The 19,444-nt window shown below is 39.6% G+C and overlaps 3 protein-coding genes across 3 annotated transcripts in view; 2 read left to right on the forward strand and 1 right to left on the reverse strand.

Moving 5' to 3' along the window:
* LOC129753600 (cytochrome P450 4C1-like) overlaps positions 1 to 2,006 on the forward strand; it is a 15,087-nt gene extending 13,081 nt beyond the window's left edge. The window contains exon 5 of the mRNA XM_055749434.1: positions 1,999 to 2,006. Coding sequence (XP_055605409.1) covers positions 1,999 to 2,006 — 8 coding nt within the window. The remainder of the gene's footprint in view (positions 1 to 1,998) is intronic.
* Positions 2,007 to 2,234: 228 nt separating this feature from the next.
* LOC129753601 (probable cytochrome P450 313b1) lies at positions 2,235 to 11,695 on the forward strand. The gene is made up of 4 exons (XM_055749436.1): positions 2,235 to 2,784; positions 2,859 to 2,928; positions 10,059 to 10,609; positions 10,673 to 11,695. Exons 1-4 carry the CDS (start codon positions 2,235 to 2,237, stop codon positions 11,014 to 11,016), a joined length of 1,515 nt encoding a protein of 504 aa, XP_055605411.1. The 3' UTR covers positions 11,017 to 11,695.
* LOC129753602 (cytochrome P450 4C1-like) lies at positions 11,401 to 17,944 on the reverse strand. Its single transcript, XM_055749437.1, has 5 exons — positions 17,779 to 17,944; positions 12,760 to 12,954; positions 12,499 to 12,687; positions 11,812 to 12,435; positions 11,401 to 11,744 (listed from the first exon to the last, which is right to left on the reverse strand). The coding sequence occupies exons 1-5, from the start codon at positions 17,942 to 17,944 to the stop codon at positions 11,401 to 11,403; spliced, it is 1,518 nt and encodes a 505-aa protein (XP_055605412.1).
* Positions 17,945 to 19,444: the final 1,500 nt, after the last annotated feature.

The following is a 19,444-nucleotide window of genomic DNA, read 5'->3' on the forward strand; positions in this document are numbered from 1 at the left end:
TTAGAGTTTTGAAAAAAATATGACTACAAAATGTATTAAAATTCCAACATTTTGCTGTCTTTAGATTTTTGATGCAACAAAAATTGAATTTACTGGAATTTTTCAAAGTTCACTACTTTGCGCGATTTTTTTACAAATTGAAATTTTATCTGTTTTTGTGGTCCACCGTCAGGTTGTACCCGGATTATCAGTGCTTTTACTTTGTTTGGACCAACCAAGAGTATATTCATTGGAAAGCACATTTAATCCACATTCTAGTGAGGTGCTACAATTCACGCTGTAAGATTTCACAAAAATATGAAAATTATAAACATAAAATCATTCCTGAATTTCTGGAACTACAAGCACCTCGTCCAGCAAAACGTGTTTGTTTGCTCTCCGAGTAGGTACGGTGGGTGGTGATTCGGGCAGAGAGCGAAGCCGACAGACGAAATAATGATGCGTGTCGTAACTACCAAATGCAAACTACTAGCAATAGAATATTTACAACCAAGAAATGCACGACACGCATCGTTATTTCGTCTGTCGGCTTCGCTCTCTGCCCGAATCACCACCCACCGTACCTACTCGGAGAGCAAACAAACACGTTTTGCTGGACGAGGTGCTTGTAGTTCCAGAAATTCAGGAATGATTTTATGTTTATAATTTTCATATTTTTGTGAAATCTTACAGCTTGAATTGTAGCACCTCACTAGAATGTGGATTAAATGTGCTTTCCAATGAATATACTCTTGGTTGGTCCAAACAAAGTAAAAGCACTGATAATCCGGGTACAACCTGACGGTGGACCACAAAAACAGATAAAATTTCAATTTGTAAAAAAATCGCGCAAAGTAGTGAACTTTGAAAAATTCCAGTAAATTCAATTTTTGTTGCATCAAAAATCTAAAGACAGCAAAACGTTGGAATTTTAATACATTTTGTAGTCATATTTTTTTCAAAACTCTACCATCGCTCAAACAGTATTTACTAGCAATCGAATGAAAAGTAGGTTTTTTAGACCACTTTTTTTAACTTTTTGTGACCATTTCATAAAAAAAAATTTAAAAAAATATTTCTTGTCTTCATGATGTAGGCATTAACTTCAGCTTTCATATGCATAAGGCAAATATTTTTTTTGGACGTGTAACATATGAACTACAGCAGTTTTCGTGAGGCATGTTTTTTCGGATTTTTTTTCTTTCATGCTGAATAACGAGAAAACTTGTAACTTTAGCTGTATATAATGTTCTAAACATATTTTACTGACATTACAAGGTTTCTATTGATTTAAGTTTTATATGAAGTTCATAATAATTCAAACGACTTAAATAGATTTTACTTTTGTGGTGTCAAAATGACACCAAAAGTCGGAAAAGGGAGTTTTTTTGTCCAGGCTTCCAGGGTTCGTCCATAAAAAAAGTAAAGATGCAATATTGAAGAACTTTTGAATTTATTTAGGGTCCCCGAAGAAATTTTTGTATTTTGAAGCTTCTGAAAAAAGTTACAAGCCTTCAAACTTGCAATGGTGTCAAAATGACACCCTAATGCGGATGAGGGTTAAATGCAAAATTGATAGAAATACGTCAAGTTGATATTGACCAAATTTTGACCGTATCACCCTTTATGTATATCCTTACCACCGATGATATGAAGGACATCGAATGAATTGGGAATTTCAACTTGTTTGCCGATGGACCTTAATTAGTTTCGGCAATTCTTTTTCTTCCGGCTTTCACGCCGTCCGATCCATTGTTGATGGTATGTAAAGCTCGACTTACCCCTTCCTCTCTCCTTACTTGAAGGAGGGAAAAGTCCCAAATAATCGTAATCGTAAATAATCGTTTTCAAGGAACCTTTTACCGCACTGTCAATGAGTCTAACGTCAACTGAGAAGTTAATCAGCACTTGATGCGTGTCTACGTAGACACTTTCGGCACCTCAGCTGGACAGTTACTTAAACTAGGTACCAGGAATCAGTGTCGTACAATGATCACGCGAAAATATCGATACCGATAGGTAACTAGACGATGATCGACAGTTTTGAAAGCCCGCTATTAAAAGTTCGTGGGACTATTAGCCAGTCCGTAACGATTGTTTTTCCCCGGGATGTTAACATGCCATAAAACCCGATTTAATTTTTTATCAATGGACCCGATGACGGTTTCATAAGGAAAATTAGTTGGAACGTGAATTTTATAAATACTGTCAGGTGACAATGACTATTTTCCGTTAGTCAGTTTGGATTATTCAATATGGACACACAGTACTTTTCCCAGCTGCTAGTATTCCTGGTTCCAGCCTTGATTTATTTTTTGAACCGTTGGAGAAATCGTCGGTTTTATCGAGTTTCCGCGCAATTGTCGGGTCCGGTTGATTTGCCTTTCCTCGGATGTGGTCACTTGTTCTTGGGCAAGGATCACGATGAACAGTTTTCCATTCTGAACAATATGACCAAAGACTATCAGTCGCCGTTTCGGGCTTGGTTGGGCCCGGAGTTTGTGATTTTCGTCGATAATCCTGAAGACATGCAGGTGGTTCTGAATTCTCAGAATTGTTTGGAAAAAGCTGATCTCTATCGGTTTGTTGGCTGTGAACGAGGACTGTTTTCGTCTCCGGTTAACATTTGGAAGGTGCACCGGAAGTTGCTATCGCCGTGCTTTAGTCCAAGTATTTTGGCTAGTTTTGTGAATATTTTCAATAATAAATGTGCAGTGCTAACCCAAAGAATTGAGAAACATCTGGGAAATGGAGCGTTTGATATCTATGCCGACATTTCTCGGTGCACTCTGGATATGATTTGTGGTAAGAAGTGATGTCTATCAGAGTGGGAAGTTCGAGTGGAAACAATATTTTCACTATGATTTTTTATCAACTAGCTACCACGCTTGGAACCAACATGGACTTGCAGAGTGATGAAGGAACCAAATATGTTGAAGCTATTGAAGAGTAAGTTTATTCCATTACAACCTCAAAGAGCGAAATAACTTTTTTCTCGAACGAATAGAGTGTCGAAAAGGATTATCACACCAACAATGATAATCGAAAAAAAAAAGAATTAAAATTTAATTCTCACCATTGTGCATATAGTCTGCTATGTATGCTAGTCTAGGACAAAAGGCTAGAAACCCTATCAAACGGTAAAGTTTGAAGGAAAAAGTTAAAGGGGGAAAGTGCGAGAGCTTAGAGAATTGAATGAAGGCAATTTTTTTTTTTGTAGTTAAAATTGTATAAGTAATGTTAAAAAAAATTAGTTCCTCAATTCATGCAGCATCATGGTCCATCTTTCGATTTAAATTGTTATTCGGCCTTAACACACGAACTGCCTTAGTTTATCAATTACTAAAATTTTTAAATATTATGAAGGTGTCATTTATCTTTTATAATAAAAAAAATCGTTACTGGTACTGGTACAGTACTAGTTTTAAAAATATGAAACATGTCACATTTCCCTTAACAGAAAAAATAATCGAGAAAAATTGAAAAAGGTTATCAATACCATGTTTTACGGTATTAAAAAAAATAAAACAATTTGTATGTAAATTATGTTACAAGTTTCCAGGTTCAATGTAAAATATCAAAACTTAAATTTAAAATGAAAATCAGGACGCAGGAACTTGTAAAAAAATCTGAATAAAATCAGATCTTGTCAACCAGCCTGCGGCAGAAAATCTCTCACGAAAAGACCAAAAAACAGATCTTTCTTTAACCCTAAAAAGTTTCAGGTATTGCTTCCCGTAAAGTTCTAGAAAATGTATTTTATCAAAAACAATTTTTTCGACAATGTAGCATTGAGAATATTTTTCCACTAAAACGGTATAAAAATTTCTATCCAGTAAACGCATTTTCATTAAGAAAATCTCACGTTGATGTAGTCAAAATCTGGAAGCAAGTTTTTTTTTTTTTATTATCGTCTTTGGTTGAATTACCGTCCAGACTAATAGCTTAAATCTAAGAAATTCTGCTAAGTGCTAATTTAAACCTACGTTTACACATATTAAAATCAAACAAGTGACACACTGAGTTAAAACGTTCACAACACTTGTCAATAGGATGATTTCTGCCATATGCGGTACGATGATAGGGTATCCAAAGAAACTGGCGTTGTCGAAGTGACCTTGTAGGAACGTAGATATTGACACGTTGAAGTATGTATGAAAACTTGCTGCAATTCGATACGACGCTTTTCAAGTGTGGTTAGGGATATCAGGGCACATATCTGCTCATACGGTGGAAGTCGGAGCGGTTCGTTCCACGGGAGACGCCGTAGAGCGTATCTGACGAAGCTACGTTGAACCCGTTCTAGGCGGTTGCATTGTGTAATCTGAGTAGGAGCCCACACCTGGACGGCATACTCCAGTATGCTACGAACTGACGAACAATAAATGGCTTTCAGTGCGTATACGTCGTCGAAACCTTCGGTGTTCCGGCGCAAAAACCCAAGTGCAGCAAATCCTTTTGCAGAGGTGAGCGCAATGTGTTCGGAGAAAGTAAGTCTGTAATCAATTTTCACTCCCAGGTCAAGAATAGACTTCACATTCTCCAAGCAGAAACCTGATAGTTGGTAGTCAAATCTGATCATGTTTCGGGAACGGGTAAAGTTGATGATCTTACACTTTTTAGCATTGGCCTCCATTCCGTTCATTCGGCACCAGTTTTCTAACGAGACAATGTCAGCTTGAAGGGCGAGACAGTCTACAGTGCTTACAATCTTTCGAAAAAGCTTCAGATCGTCGGCATACATTAGCGTATCGGATTGAAGAGTTGCACAGAGATCGTTAACGAAGATTATGAAGAGAAGAGGCCCGAGATGGCTTCCTTGAGGTACACCTGATGGGATGGCAAATGTTCTCGAACGTGAGCTGTTGACTTTCGTGAAAGCATGACGGTCGTTGAGGTACGACGCTATCCAGTCAAGTGCCCAATCAGGGAAACCTATACGATCCAGCTTTTCAATTAGTATTTTATGCGGAACGCGGTCGAATGCTTTCGCAAAATCAATGTAGATAGAATCGACTTGACAACCTTTCTCCATACAGTCACTCAGCAAGTTAATTTGAGGGTTTGAAAAAATCCGGAAAATGAATATTATTAAAAATTTAAAAAACAGCATAGTTTTCAAAACCGCATTTCCAACGACGTCAAAAATTGTCAAATTACTTGTTACTTTTAAAATGTTGTTTACTGTGTACAACAATTTGGTGTTAAATGTTAAAAGAATGATGCTTGGGAGTAGCAGCTCATTATCAATGCACAAAACTGAACTCTCTCTTTGAACATCAATAACGGTTCCGGCCACGTCCTACTAGTCAATAGACAGGTAGGAAAGAAGAGAATAGGATGAACGAAATGAATTAATGATTTAGGACCGAGGTCACCTCTACATCCTAGCAAATAATTTTGGATTGGAGATTCGGGTTGCAGGATGCCCTTTTTACTAGTGTGATCACTAATGTGAAACTCCTACTTACGCTTCTATTATTTGTAAATGAAATGAATCAAATTTATTTGAAACACCTTGAATGAAACAAATAAATCAACTTTATGTATGAATTCAGTAAAAAACATAAAATTTGTTCAAATTTTAGATTTCAATAGGTGTATCTAAAGAAAGATGCATAATTTCTAATTTCTTTTTTTTTGATGAAAAACAGCCAGTCTACGGTTCATAGCACAGACTCTTTGCCTTAAAAGCACAGTATCTTCACTCTAATACATTTGATTTCGTCGATTTTAAACCAAATCCCAAAGGGTACTGCATTTGAATTACGATTTGTTAACCCAGTCTTGATCAATCGATGTTGCTTTACTAGCTTTCCTTATTTCTTTATTCCCTCTTCCCTTTAATCAAGGCATTAGCTGATTAATAACATAAAATCTAAACAAATAAGAATAAAGAAAAAAAGCATTTTCACAAAGCTTCATTTGGTTTCCACTATTCACAATTAAAAATTTATTTTTTCAAGATCTTAATTCGAGTTGAAACGAATAAAATCTGATCCTGATTCAAAGAATGTTAATGGTTCATTTACTGAGACTACATTGACCGTGGTATTCAAAATTTTTTCTGTGTTGTTGAATTTATTTCACCTTATTCTATCGTAAGTAAATTATATCGTGTTTTATCAATTTTGGTGAAACTTTCACACGACTTTAGAAATGTTGCCGAAAATATTTCGGCTGAGAAACTTATTTCGCTAGAAGACATGACTATTGTTCTCTAGGTAATGTGTGCCAAATAACTCTTAACAAAAATAAGGTCCACAGAGCCAAAGGCGTATAAGTGCAAAACAGATTGATTTTGAGTTATAAATGCCAAAAGGTTTTTCATATTTCTTTGCTGACTCCTATCAGGCTTATCTTCCAAGCTTCGCTTGACCAGGCCACCTTCCCCTCACTGTGGAAAGAAGCTTACTTGTTCCCGGTTCATAAAAAGGGAGATAGGGAAAAGAAGATGTTAATAATTACCGAGGAATTTCAACTCTGAGTGCTATAGCCCAACTTTTCGAATTGGTGGTTTTAGATCCAATTTTCATGTTCTGCAAGCACAACCTCTCCAACGACCAGCATGGATTTATGCCTCAACGCTCAACTACAACTAACTTACTAACCTTTACCTCGTATGTGCATGAAAGTTTTGCAAAGAAATCCCAAACTGATGCCATCTATACCGATCTGTCTGCCGCATTCGACAAGGTGAACCATGATATTGACATCGGAAAGCTCGCGCGTTTAGGATTTTGTGGATCTCTCATTGGCTGGTTCCGCAGTTACCTTACTGGACGTAAATTGACAGTTCGTACGGGTAACTGTTTTTCCAGGCAGTTCTCAGCTTCATCAGGCGTGCCTCAGGGAAGTCACTTAAGGCTGTTAGTATTCCTAATCTACTTCAATGACGTGCTGCAACTCATCGACGGACCAAAATTGGCGTATGCCGGCGACTTGAAACTGTACTACTCTATCAATGGCTCCGAGGATGTGAACTTCCTGCAGAACCAGTTTAACCTCTTTGCATCCTAGTGTGATGCCAATCGCCTACCTTTAAACCGTGATAAATGTGTAGTAATATCATTTTCCCGCAAACGACGCCCGTTCTCAGCCGTTTATTTCCTTGGAAACGATGCAATCTCTCGAGCTCAACACGTGAAAGATCTTGGTGTGATCCTCGACGCGCGGCTGGATTTTAAGAATCACACCAACTATATCGTTGACAAAGCCTCCAGAAGCCTGGGTATTCTTTTCCGCATGACGAAGAACTTCAAGGATATCTACTGCCTGAAGAGTCTCTACTGCAGTCTGGTTCGATCGATCCTTCAATATGCTTCTGCGGTTTTGTACCCATACTATCAAAATGGTTCTGATCGCATCAAAGCCATCCAACGACGTTTTTTGAGGTATGCCCTTCGACACTTAAACTGGCAAGACCCTTTTTGACTTCCCAGCTACGAAAGCCGCTGCCGCCTGATCGACATCGACACGCTGCAAGCCCGCAGGATCGCCTCTCGTGCTTTTTTCGTCGCTGATCTGCTTTCATCAAGAATCGACTCTCCCGCACTTTTGGAAGTTCTTCCACTTAGCGTCCGACCTCGTGGTTTGAGGAATCGGGATCTTCAGCTCTTCGTTCCTGTTAAACTAAACAATTACGGGGCCAACTTTGCAATAATTGGCGTCATCAAGACTTTTAACCGCTTCTCAGAACATTTTGATTTTGACGTTTCGAAGATTGTATTCCGAAGAAGAATTCTTAGTGTTCTAAGTTCAGTGTAGATTTGTATTTGTAGTTAGTCTCTTAATTTTTAAATATCATTTGGATCAATATATGATCTGTTGATTTAATAATAATCTATATATATAAAAAATAATTTCCGTTTGTTCGTTTGTATGTTTGTCTTCAATAGGCTCAGCTGCCTTAATAGCTAGAGAGCTGAAATTTGGCAATGGGTGCTCATTAGGACCAGGAATGATGAAAAATGTTTTTAGATTTTCGGATGACCCCTTTTGAAGGCGGTTGTCCATACAACAACGGTTTCATTCCCCCGAACCAAAAGTCATGGCACCCATTTTTTGAACCGACTTTCGTTTCCGTTCGTTTCGTTGGCGGGATTATTTTCACCATCACCATGGGCAGGCTATTAGAAACGACCATCCAGAGCTCACATGTACTGGATAGCAAATCGAAGCTGAGCATTAAAAATTTGAAAGTGAAAATTTTGGCGGGTGTTTTTGTACCTTATACTGTTCAAAGCACATGCTACAGGTACGAGATATTTGGATACAATTATAAGCCTACATTTTGATTGAAAAATACAACTAGCCTGTTAGAATTATATTGACTAGAATAGTAGTGGCTTTCAAAGCGCTCTTAACCGCCGCTGGGGGGCTTTAAGGGTCAACCATTTTTATATTTTTCGAATTTTTCATAGAGATAAAAAAAATTTTTAGATTCAGAGTTTATAAGTTCAAGGCTGCGATTTTAACTCTTCAATTGGAATTTTGATAGGGGATTGGAAGAATGATAAGATAATAAAATTTGAGGTTTGAGTTTTATTTTATACAATTCGATTTCACTGATCAATTTCTAACTTTTGAGTGACCATTGATGAGCAATGTGGTCGATTCTACCATCTATTAATGGGATGTTTGTGCCCATGAAAAAAAAACAGATCTCATAAAAAACCTTTATCATAATATAAAAATGGTGTTTTCGAGATGATTTGTTTTCGATATCTTCAAAAAACTATTAGTAGAACTTCCAACATTTAAGAAAAACTAATAATAAAACAGTGCAAAATTGAAAAGCGAAAAAATACACACATGCAATTGAAAACATGCAAAGTGAGTTTCCAACATGCTCAACAAAATCATCCATATTGAAAAGTGGGATAATCTTCAACAGATATTTTCATTAGATTGGGGATGGAAAAGATAAAAATTAATCTTTTGAAGATAAAACTATTAGGCCAAATCTATTCAAGCTTTCTAAGAAATTATGTTTGTAGAAAAATGAGATATCAAGTTCAAAATGAGGGGCTGGCTAAAGGGGTCTCTATATAAAGTTTTCAATATCTTAGTCATCTTGCCGTTTTTATACATCGGATTGGGTTGAAAATAGGCACAAAAGAGTTATTTGGGACAAACAATTAAATTCACTTATCCAAATTAAAGCCAGGGGTCGGCATAAGGGGTCGTCCATATTAACTATTCACTGTTTTGCGATATTGTCGTTATTATACATCGGATTTAGATGAAAATAGGTACACAAGAGTTTTGAGGGACGATCAATCGATTTCAGGTATTGAATTCAGCGTAAGGGGCCGGCAATGGGATCGTCCATATTAACCTTACAATATTTTTGAAATATCGTCGTTATTATACATCGGATTGGGATGAAAATTTGCACACGGTAGTTTTCAGAGACGGACAATCGACTTCAGATATCAAAGATTGTATAAGAGGCCACCAAAAGGAGTTAAATTTTTTGGCAATAATTGCGTTGTTATGCGACAATCGACTCGAAATTTTTACACGGTTTTTTTTGGCACGGGCAATCAATTTCTGATTTCAAATTAAGTAGCCGACGACAGAAGTGGTGTTCGTCAAACTTTTTTGCAATAATTACTTTACAATTAATTCGGAAATGCATCTGGAAAATATTTGGCTATTGACAATCATACAAACTGTTCATGACATATTCCAAGTTGAAAGCGAAACGGAGTTCATATGGGATTAGCTAGTAAATAATAAATAAATAAATTTCAAACTATATTCCTCAGGTAAAAAAAATACATACTATTACGTTCGAATGAAAAATATAAATTATCGAAAAATATATGAAAAAAGGCCAAACCCAAGAATTGAAAAGGATTTTTTCTAGAAATTATCTTTTATACACTTAAACTTTACTAGCTCCAAGGGCCTCAAACCATTCTGGTCAAAACCTACGGAAGATTTGAATTTTTGAGAAAATCGAACATCACCTGCCATTTCAAGTTTTCTGGGATTTAGGATCCAAATTTTTCGATTTTGCATCGTTAATTAATTTTTGAAAGAAAGTCACTAAACTTTCCTACTTTTTCTAGAATCTGCGAGCTCGTTAACAATCGAATGCTAATGATCTGGCTACACTCGGATTTCATCTATCGGAGAACGAAAATCTACCAGAAAGAGCAGAAGCTCCGTGAAGAGGTCTACAGTATGGCACGGAAAGTTCTTGCCCTGAAGCTTCAGGAACGGGACCAGTTTTTGAAAGCCAAAAAGAAAGTTCAACCGGAGGACCAGGAGAAAAACCGAGGAATCTATATCGACGAAATTCTCCGGTTAGCCGAGGAAACTCACGTATTCGACGAGCAGGACATGAAGGACGAGCTGGATACGATTATCCTGGGTGGTAATGAAACGTCGGCTCTAACACTATCCCACGTAATGCTAATGTTGGCAATGCATGAGGATGTACAGGAGCGCGTATACAATGAAATTATCAGCGTAACTGGTTCGAAGGACCCAACGACGCCCATTTTGTACGAACAAATCCCGAAGCTAGCATATACGGAGATGACCATCAAGGAAACGATGCGCCTGTTGCCTGTTGGACCACTGTTGGCCCGAAAGTGTACTGCCCCTACAAAAATTTGTAAGTATTCTTTTGGGTATCTCTTTGAAAATTGGTATTCATAACAATTCTATTTCATGGCAGCAAAAACAACCATCCCAGAAGGTACAACCGTGGTGCTCGGAGTCTTCAACTGTCATCACAATCCGAAATATTGGGGTCCGGATGTTGACACCTTCCGCCCCGACCGGTTCCATCCAGAACAGGTTGCCTCTCGGCACCCCTACTCTTACCTTCCCTTCAGTGGGGGTCCCAGAAACTGCATTGGCTACAAGTATGGACTGATATCGATGAAAATAATGCTCTGTCATCTACTGCGCACGTACAGATTCCGATCGCCGATTACGATGGATACTCTGAAACTTAAAATTAGCGTCACCCTGAAAGTTGCCAACAGGAATATGGTACAGATAGAACGGAGAATTTAAATGGGTGTGATGATGCAAAATCAGTGATGCAAGTGCCGGGGGTTATGATATCAGTTAATTAAAATAGTAATTGAACGTTCACTTTTGAAGCAAATATAAAGACAGTAATTGAAACTATATTTTGTTGCTTTGAATTATTATTTCCAATTCATGTCACTCCCACTCAATTCCAAGTACGAGATAATATTTTTTGTAAAAATAATAGGGGAGAGTTAGGGTTCATAGATCATGGGTTATCAATATATTTTTTTACAGATATGAAGAGCTAAGACTACTCAGTCATCGTTCCGTTCATTAGGTACGTTAAGTTCAAGTACAATTATAATCTACAAACACGGATTAAAAGTATGGTCTTCTAGATCTTTTTGTTTACTATATGTGCCACTATTGTCGTTCCTCCAACGAAAGCAAACACCCGCTGACCATCTTAAGCACAATGGTGTACTTAATCTTAAGTGTATCCATCGTCAGTGGCGTTTTCAATCGGTATCTTCGCAGCACATACACCAACATAATCTTCATCGCGACCCAGGCGTATTTTATACCGATACAATTCCTTGCACCACCACTGAAGGGCACGAACGAGTAAGGATGCCGCTTCGAGACCTGCTCCGGAAGAAAATGATCCGGATTGAACTGATCTGCGTCGGCACCCCAAATTTCCTTATTTCTATGGACCATGTAAATGCACATCGTAAGAGCTGTATTGGCAGGAATCGTGTAGTTATCTGGAATAAAAAAAATAATTGTTTAATAGAATGGATCATGTTGGTAGAATTTCTTCAAAGACATTACCATCTAACTTGATGTCCGCCGTAGATGTTCTTCCTATAACGGGACCCACCGGAAACAGTCTCATTGTCTCCTTGCAAACCATTTCGGTGTAGGGTAGATGGGATATTTCACCCATTGTGACCTCCTTATCTTTGTCGGGACAGGCTTGAACGATCTCCTGGTAGACTCGCTCTTGAACATCCGGATGCATGGCCAGCATCAGCAGAAGACTACACATCGTAGCTGCCGTCGTGTCATTTCCGGCAAAAACCATTGTGTCCAGGTGCTGATTGATGTGCTCATCCGTGAGTTCTTTATTTTTTTGAGCTAGTTCCAACAATTTGTCCAAGAAAATTTGCGGCTTCTTGACGTAGCTGTCTTGCGACACTTCGTTTAAGCTTTCAGCATCATTGTTGTTCTGGTTCAAGTTCCGTTCATCCATCACGCGCTTCATACGGTCTTTAGATTCTTCAAGAATTTCCATTGATCGCTTGTAACCCTTAGTCAAACGATAGATAAACTCGGGATAGAACCACGGTTTGACCAACCGATCGATAAAGATGTCCACGTATTCTTCCTGTCTCGATAGAAAATGATCTCCATCGGCCGACCGCTGCAGGTCGAAGTCCAACCCAAATGCGGTCGCTAGTTGATAAAAAAAATCAAAAACTGTTTAAAAAATAGTTCTGAAGATGTGGTTATACTTACAGCATATGAGATCCAAGGTACACTTCGAAAGAGCATTCAATACATCAACTGGTCCTCGATTCGCGTAGTTCTCCTTGAGAACATCAACAAAAATTGTGCATTTTTGATTGAAAATCGGAATAAAACTGTTAACAACAACGGGTCCAAAGGTAGGATTCAGTATTCGACGTTGATCTTTCCACACGTGAGCTGTAAAGTTTAGATTGGAAGAATATTTTTGAAAACCTCTGATTTGGATGGAAATTTTAACCAGAATGTTACCTGGTGCTGCGAATATTCCTTTCTCCACGCGAAGGAACGAGTATTGGAAGGCTTTGTTGAGGCAGTAGGGTGAGTTCATCACAACCTGCAGATGTTCCGGTTTGTACAACAGTACGTGCATTACTGGGCCTAAGTTTAAACCCACTGGAGACTCGTAACTGTTTGCCAGTTCCACCATTCCTCGCCATATGGATTCTATGAGAAGTAAAAAAAAGATTGATAAATTAAGTAGTAAAACTTTTCAATTTCTTTTTTATTTGTTCATGTCCATTCCGGTTGGGGAATGAACGGACAAACGGTTTTTCATAAATTGCCGTCCATCTGTCATATAACTTCAACTGAAACTTTTCGGATGATCCTTCAGAAGAGTTTCTTAAAAAATGAAACATACATGCTTATACCACTGGCCATACTGATTGGACACTCAATTTCGTTTTTTGGATAATTTTTTCAACAGTACGCAAGATCGATTTCAGAGTGCGGATCGATTGATTTGAAGAAATCTCAGTTAGAAAGTGGCACCCAACTTTAAAAAATATATATAGGCAATTTCTACGACAAAATCGGGCTAAACAGTGTAGCGTTATAAATCAGTTATTTTGATTGTTTAATTTTGAGCGTATAGTGATTGTGCTAAATCGAGCCGAATTCGAATAGTTATTAGAGTGTAAGATGTCAAACAAAAACACGTGAATAACAATTATAGTGGCAAACGAAATCTGTCGTTCCATTGCTGCACCAGACCTTCTTCTCCAGCTGATTCGGTGCAGCAGCAGCAGATTCTGGAAGTTTCTGGAAGGTGAGATAAAACATAGAATATGTACACGGACAAAATGAACAAGTAAGATACTCCCCGAAGGCAGAACTCTGGTGCGTGAGGGGGCATATAGTCAAAGTCACTGGCCCTTAACCGGAGCTGCCCGTGACAGGGGTGTCAGGTGTCCTGATTTATCAGGATTTGTCGTGATTTTCGGGAGGCCGTCCTGATTTTTCAAAAACGCTTGAATTGTCCTGATTTTTTAAAAATGACCCCTAAAATGTTCTGATTTGTCTGATTTTTAGAAAATAATTCGTTTATAACTAAATTTAATGTTAAATGATGAGAAAATCAAACAAATCTTGAATAAAATAGTTTAAGCAATAATAACCTTCGGTTAAAATGATATTTTAATGGTGTTTCCGATATCAGCTGCAGGTCAGCCAAGGTTGTTCTCGGTTCAGTTGCATAACTCTAGGCGTCTTCAGCACCTATATTTTGCCTTTATTAATGCAATTCAAGCAGAACTGCATGTTTTTTTCACCAATTTAGTGGTGTCCTGAAAAATCCTGATTTTTCACTTCGCGGTGTCCTGATTTTTGACAAAACGACCTGGCACCTCTGGCCCGTGAAGCAGCTCAAGTAGAAGAAGAAGAAGAAGAAGAAGAAGGTGCGTAAGAAATGCTCGTCGTTAGCTAAACCCGGCTTATTGGATGCGGGAGGCTCACGGGAAAGATCGGTAAACAAAAATAAATTGAAGAAGGCAACAAAAGAAAACATCACAATGCAAAAGAGTGAGTCCAGTAGATACCTATTATTTTGAACAAGTCGTGTTCTTGATGTCCGCAACAAACGAAGCGCAGACATTGCATCTGACCATCACCTCGTCCTTGGCGAGATACGACTGAGAGTTGCGCGTGTCCAAAGGCGCGAGGAGAAAGTCGGGTGTCGATACGACGTCCGCCGGTTGGAGAATCCAGAGGTGAAAAGGGCATACGTTGACAGCTAGAATCCCGAGCCTCGGAGCTATCGACAGACGGAACAGTCGAAGAACAGTGGTGTGGAATCAAGAATGCCTTTATAACGACGAGCCATGGTACTCTCGGTAAAGTTTGTGGAAGACGAAGTGAATGGATGTCGGATGAAACCTGGAGGATGATCGATGATCGGAGAAAGGCGAAAGTCGGAATTGAGCAGGCATGTACCGGGTCAGCCAAAGCAGTCGCCCGTTTACGTTGTGCGGAGCTGGAAAAGGCAGTTAAACGAGCTTGTAGACGAGACAAGAGAGCCTGGACAAACTTCCTAGCCGAAGAGGGAGAAAGCAAGAATGCCGCTGAAAGCCCGAGCAGGTCAGCTGCTGACAGATCGAACAGATCAGCTCAAGCGTTGGACTGAGCATTTTGAACAACTTTTCCGAGTTACAAATTACAATGGCCAACAGAACCCGCAGCTCGAGGCGCCCACAGTAAGTCGCATTAATGGCGTCAACTCGGAAGCGCCCTCGCTGGCTGAAATAGAAGCGGCAATCAAGGACATGAAATCCAACAAAGCGCCTGGAATCGATTGCATTCCTGCTGAAATGCTCAAAGCCGACCCTGCCTTGTCAGCACAAATGTTGCACCGTCTTTTCGCCGACATTTGGGATACTGCAACATTCCCGGCCGACTGGATGCAGGGTATCCTCGTAAAGGTCCCGAAGAAAGGAGACCTAACAGAGTGCGGTAACTGGCGTGGCATAACTTTGATCTGTACAACCCTCAAAGTACTCTGCAAAGTGATCCTGAACAGGATCCAGGAGAAAATCGACGCTACACTCCGACGGCAACAAGCTGGATTCCGATCCGGACGATCATGTGTGGACCACATCACAACGCTACGAATAATACTGGAACAAATCAACGAATTCCAGGACCCTCTCCTGCTGGTGTTCGTTGATTTCGAAAAAGCATTTTACCGACTGAACCACGAAAACATCTGGGCTGCTTTTAGACGACGAAGGGTCCCAGAGAAACTAGTCCATCTCATCGAAGCACAGTACGAGGCATTTTCGTGCAAGGTCTTGCACGACGGTGTCTTGTCCAAACCCATCCCGGTAACTGCTGGAGTGAGACAAGGACCACACACACAACGCTGCAAACTAATGAATATAACACAACTCTATACTATAAAATTGTGAAATAGCCTATGAGTAGTCCCAACCATTCCTTCAAAGAGCGACAATTTGCTCACTGGAATGGTTTTACATTTTGTGAAAAAAAAATATTTGTATTGAAATGAATTGTTTAACTGTTTTGATAGGGTTTTGTGCCTGTTGGAGAAGAGGCTTGGAAGAAGCTTAACTCCACTGGGCTTTCCCTATCCGAGGAAAAAAATAAATAAATAATAATAAAAAAAATAATAATAATAAAAAATGCAACAAATTAAAAAAAAAAGAAAAAAAAAAAAAGGATGTATTCTGTCACCGCTGCTTTTTCTCATCGTAATGGATGAGATCTTGACTGGATCGATTGACTGTAGACCAAACCGATTGCCGTGGAATCCATCAATGGAGCAACTGAACGACCTTGACCTGGCAGACGATATTGTTTTGCTCGCCCAAACACAACAAGACATGCAGAGCAAACTCGACGACCTTACCGAAAGCTCCAAGGCAGCAGGTCTCAAAATCAATGTCGGAAAGACCAAGTCGATGGAAATCAACCAGAAAATCGTTCCAATTTCGTGGTAGCTGGACAACAGGTTGAGAAAGTGGAGTGCTTCCAGTATCTTGGTAGCCAGATTACGCCTGATGGTGGTACCAAGAAGGACATCGAAACCCGGATCAGAAAAGCCCGATTTGCGTTTGCGAGTCTCCGAAACCTCTGGCGCTCACGCCAGATCTCTCTACGAACTAAGATCCGAATCTTCAACTCAAACGTCAAATCCGTATTGCTGTACGGGTGTGAAACTTGGTGCACATATGCGGTGACGACACGAAAACTGCAAGTTTTTGTGAATCGCTGTCTGTGGAACATCATGCGCGATTGGTGGCCTGGCAACTAGATCTCAAACGTTGAACTTCATCGCCGGTGTCATCAAAAGGCGCTACAAATCGAGATTCGGGAACGTAAGTGGAGATGGATTGGGCACACGCTGTGAAGAGATGAAAACGAGATTTGCAGAGAGGCGCTTGACTGGAATCCAGACGGGCATCGAAAAAGAGGCAGGCCCAGAAGCTCGTGGCGGCGTAGTCTAGCCGCTGAAATCCGCACAGTTGACGAGAACCTTGGCTGGCAGCAAGTGAAGATGCTGGCTCCGGATCGCCAGCAGTGGAGATCTTTTATCTCAGCCCTATGCATCGGTCAATCGGTGCTGGACCCTTAGGTTAGGTAGGTAGGTAGGTGTTACGGCCATGATTTTGTGGAGCACAGTCGATGGTCGGTTGCCTGCTGGATGCCAATTCATCAAATGTTCTCAACGACACATTTGGCTAAACCGACGGCCCCAACTGGGTGAATTTTTGTTTATTGTACTAGATAAGCTTATACTAAAGCCGTGACCGACGAAGGATAGGGCCGTTGTTCGGGAGCTTATGGTTTCCAGCTCAGTCTTCTGGCCAAGCCGAAACAGAACCCGCCGAAAGCAGACAGCGGAGGTGCTCCGGGCAGTGGTGCGTGCCCGTGGAGCATAGCAACCAGGCAGGTTTGCCAGACATTCTCGTGATATTCAGCTGTGAAAAACCTGTGCCGTCCGATAGCTGTGATATGATTTTTGTTATTGTTTTGATGTTATGTTAGGAAACGGGCCCTTGAGAAATAATGTTAAGCTATAGCTTAGGTTTTTAATATATCGTAGGAGTAAATTGTGATTGTACCTACGAAGTTTTGGGTTTTGCGTATTTGTGTTTTGGGTAAGAGTTAGCCGTGATGCACACAATGAAAGTCTCAGTGAAACTTCATGTTTGTTTGGAGATCTGATTAACTAAACGCTTAGTACATATTCCAAAGATATGAGGACTAGCATCTTACAAATGCTGAAACCACCAACCCACAGGAAGAGTACTATGTATGCCGTGAACGCGATTCGACTTTAAGGCTATTGGGCTTGGGCTTGCTAAAAGAATGAAGCTTACTTTTTTACTCTTTTACAGATTTCCATGAGAACGAGTGAAATTGAAGTGAAGGCCATGTTTTCTCTGTTTAACACATGGGAATTTGTATACAGAAACTTCAAGCGCGCCCATCCCTAATCCTCTAGGTCGCCGGCTCTCCTTTAGGTATTACCTTGTGACGTCCACTTGACTAGTCGGTACGAATTTCCAATCAACGGCAACGAAACTGGACCGTTCATTTTGGCGAAAGTGGCACGAATTTTTCTTCTGGTCCATTGGTAATATCCTATGTAAGCAATACAGGTCGACACCACAAAAACTATCACAAAGTTTAACATTTTATTTCACTTCTTATTTCGTGAGGTTCACTAGGTGACTTTTCTGCACTGTTTTCTACAATAAACCGAGAAATTAATGATCACTAGTCGTAGTCACAAATGAGCTTAACGAGTACGATGAATGGCCCTTTTATCAGTTTCAAGTTTGTAGAACATATAACCGAGGGTTCTTCAATGCAGTTGTGTCAAATTGACAAGACATCTAACCACTATTGTTAAACCCTTCGATTGTAGACAAACAGGTGTGATTCATTCTAATCCACCTCCTACTTTCTAATGGGTCATAAAACAGTCTTCGATCGTCCCATCGACGCGATGCAGATCATATCCTACGCCATTAATGATTGATCAGACCAAGCACCATGTTACAATTAAACATTAGCACGCTTATAATTTATAACCTCAAATCATAGACACAATAACTCGTTTAACCAGCCAAACATACGGTACACGTAGTGGATAGGTAATGAGTCTTGATCCAAAACTATAATTAACCCATAAGTACCGCGCCATTCGCCGCCGCCGTTAGAGTGCAAGGTGAAGAACTTTCCTTGTGGGAACAAACTCCGGTTAGCGCCAGAACGTGACGGATCGAAGGCCACTAACCGGTTTCCAAAGTAGAAAATAGTAAACTTCTAGTTTCCTTACGGTGGAATTCGCTAATTCCTACAGATGGAAGAAATTTCGTCCTACGCAATAGACCGGTTGCCATCCCTAAATTTTATTCATTCAATATATCTTGGTCAGTGGTGCAGCGGGTGACTACTAGCTAGTAGCTAGTGGTAATGAATCAAGGAAGTGTTACGGTTTCGTCGTAGAACTAACTCGTTTGTTCTTAATGATAAGGCATTAAACACACTCTTATATCCAAGATAAGCTAATTTTATTTCAGAGCGTCTGCTCGTGCTAATATTTAGCCGATCCAAACAACCAACCAAATGAAAACAATAACTCTGGAAAAACATAAATAAACTAAAACTAGCAACTGAAAGAGCTGGGGCGGGATTATGGAACTCGAAACAATCGAGTTTCGTTCGTTTCGACCGACTTTGGCATTACCGATCTTGAACGAGCCCGATTCGAATGGAACGTTTCGATATGATCAACTACCCGGTTTACTCGAAATGAAGTACGTTAAAATTTAGAACTCGAACGAGATACGTAATACCGATTCTTATTCGATTCGAGCAAAGCTCTAAACGAGTTTCTCGAATCGAAAAGGGTTCATAATTTCATCCCTGGTCTCTTTTATTTCTGACTTCAAACTTAGTTTTATTTCAATCCGAATTATAGTGTAAAAACATAAAACACACATACATATAGAATTGTAGTGAAATTTCTTGTTTCTTTGAAGATATCATTTTTCATTAACTCTAAAGTCAATGTTTCAAGATTAAAGGGGCTAGCATCTTACAAATGCTATAATCATCAATCTACAGAAAGAGTAGAGGGTGATAGTCATTCGGTATTTCGAATCGGTAAATTTATGATTTTGATGAA

The sequence above is a fragment of the Uranotaenia lowii genome, chromosome 3 (genome assembly GCF_029784155.1).
Source record: "Uranotaenia lowii strain MFRU-FL chromosome 3, ASM2978415v1, whole genome shotgun sequence".
NCBI classification, from domain to species: domain Eukaryota; kingdom Metazoa; phylum Arthropoda; class Insecta; order Diptera; family Culicidae; genus Uranotaenia; species Uranotaenia lowii.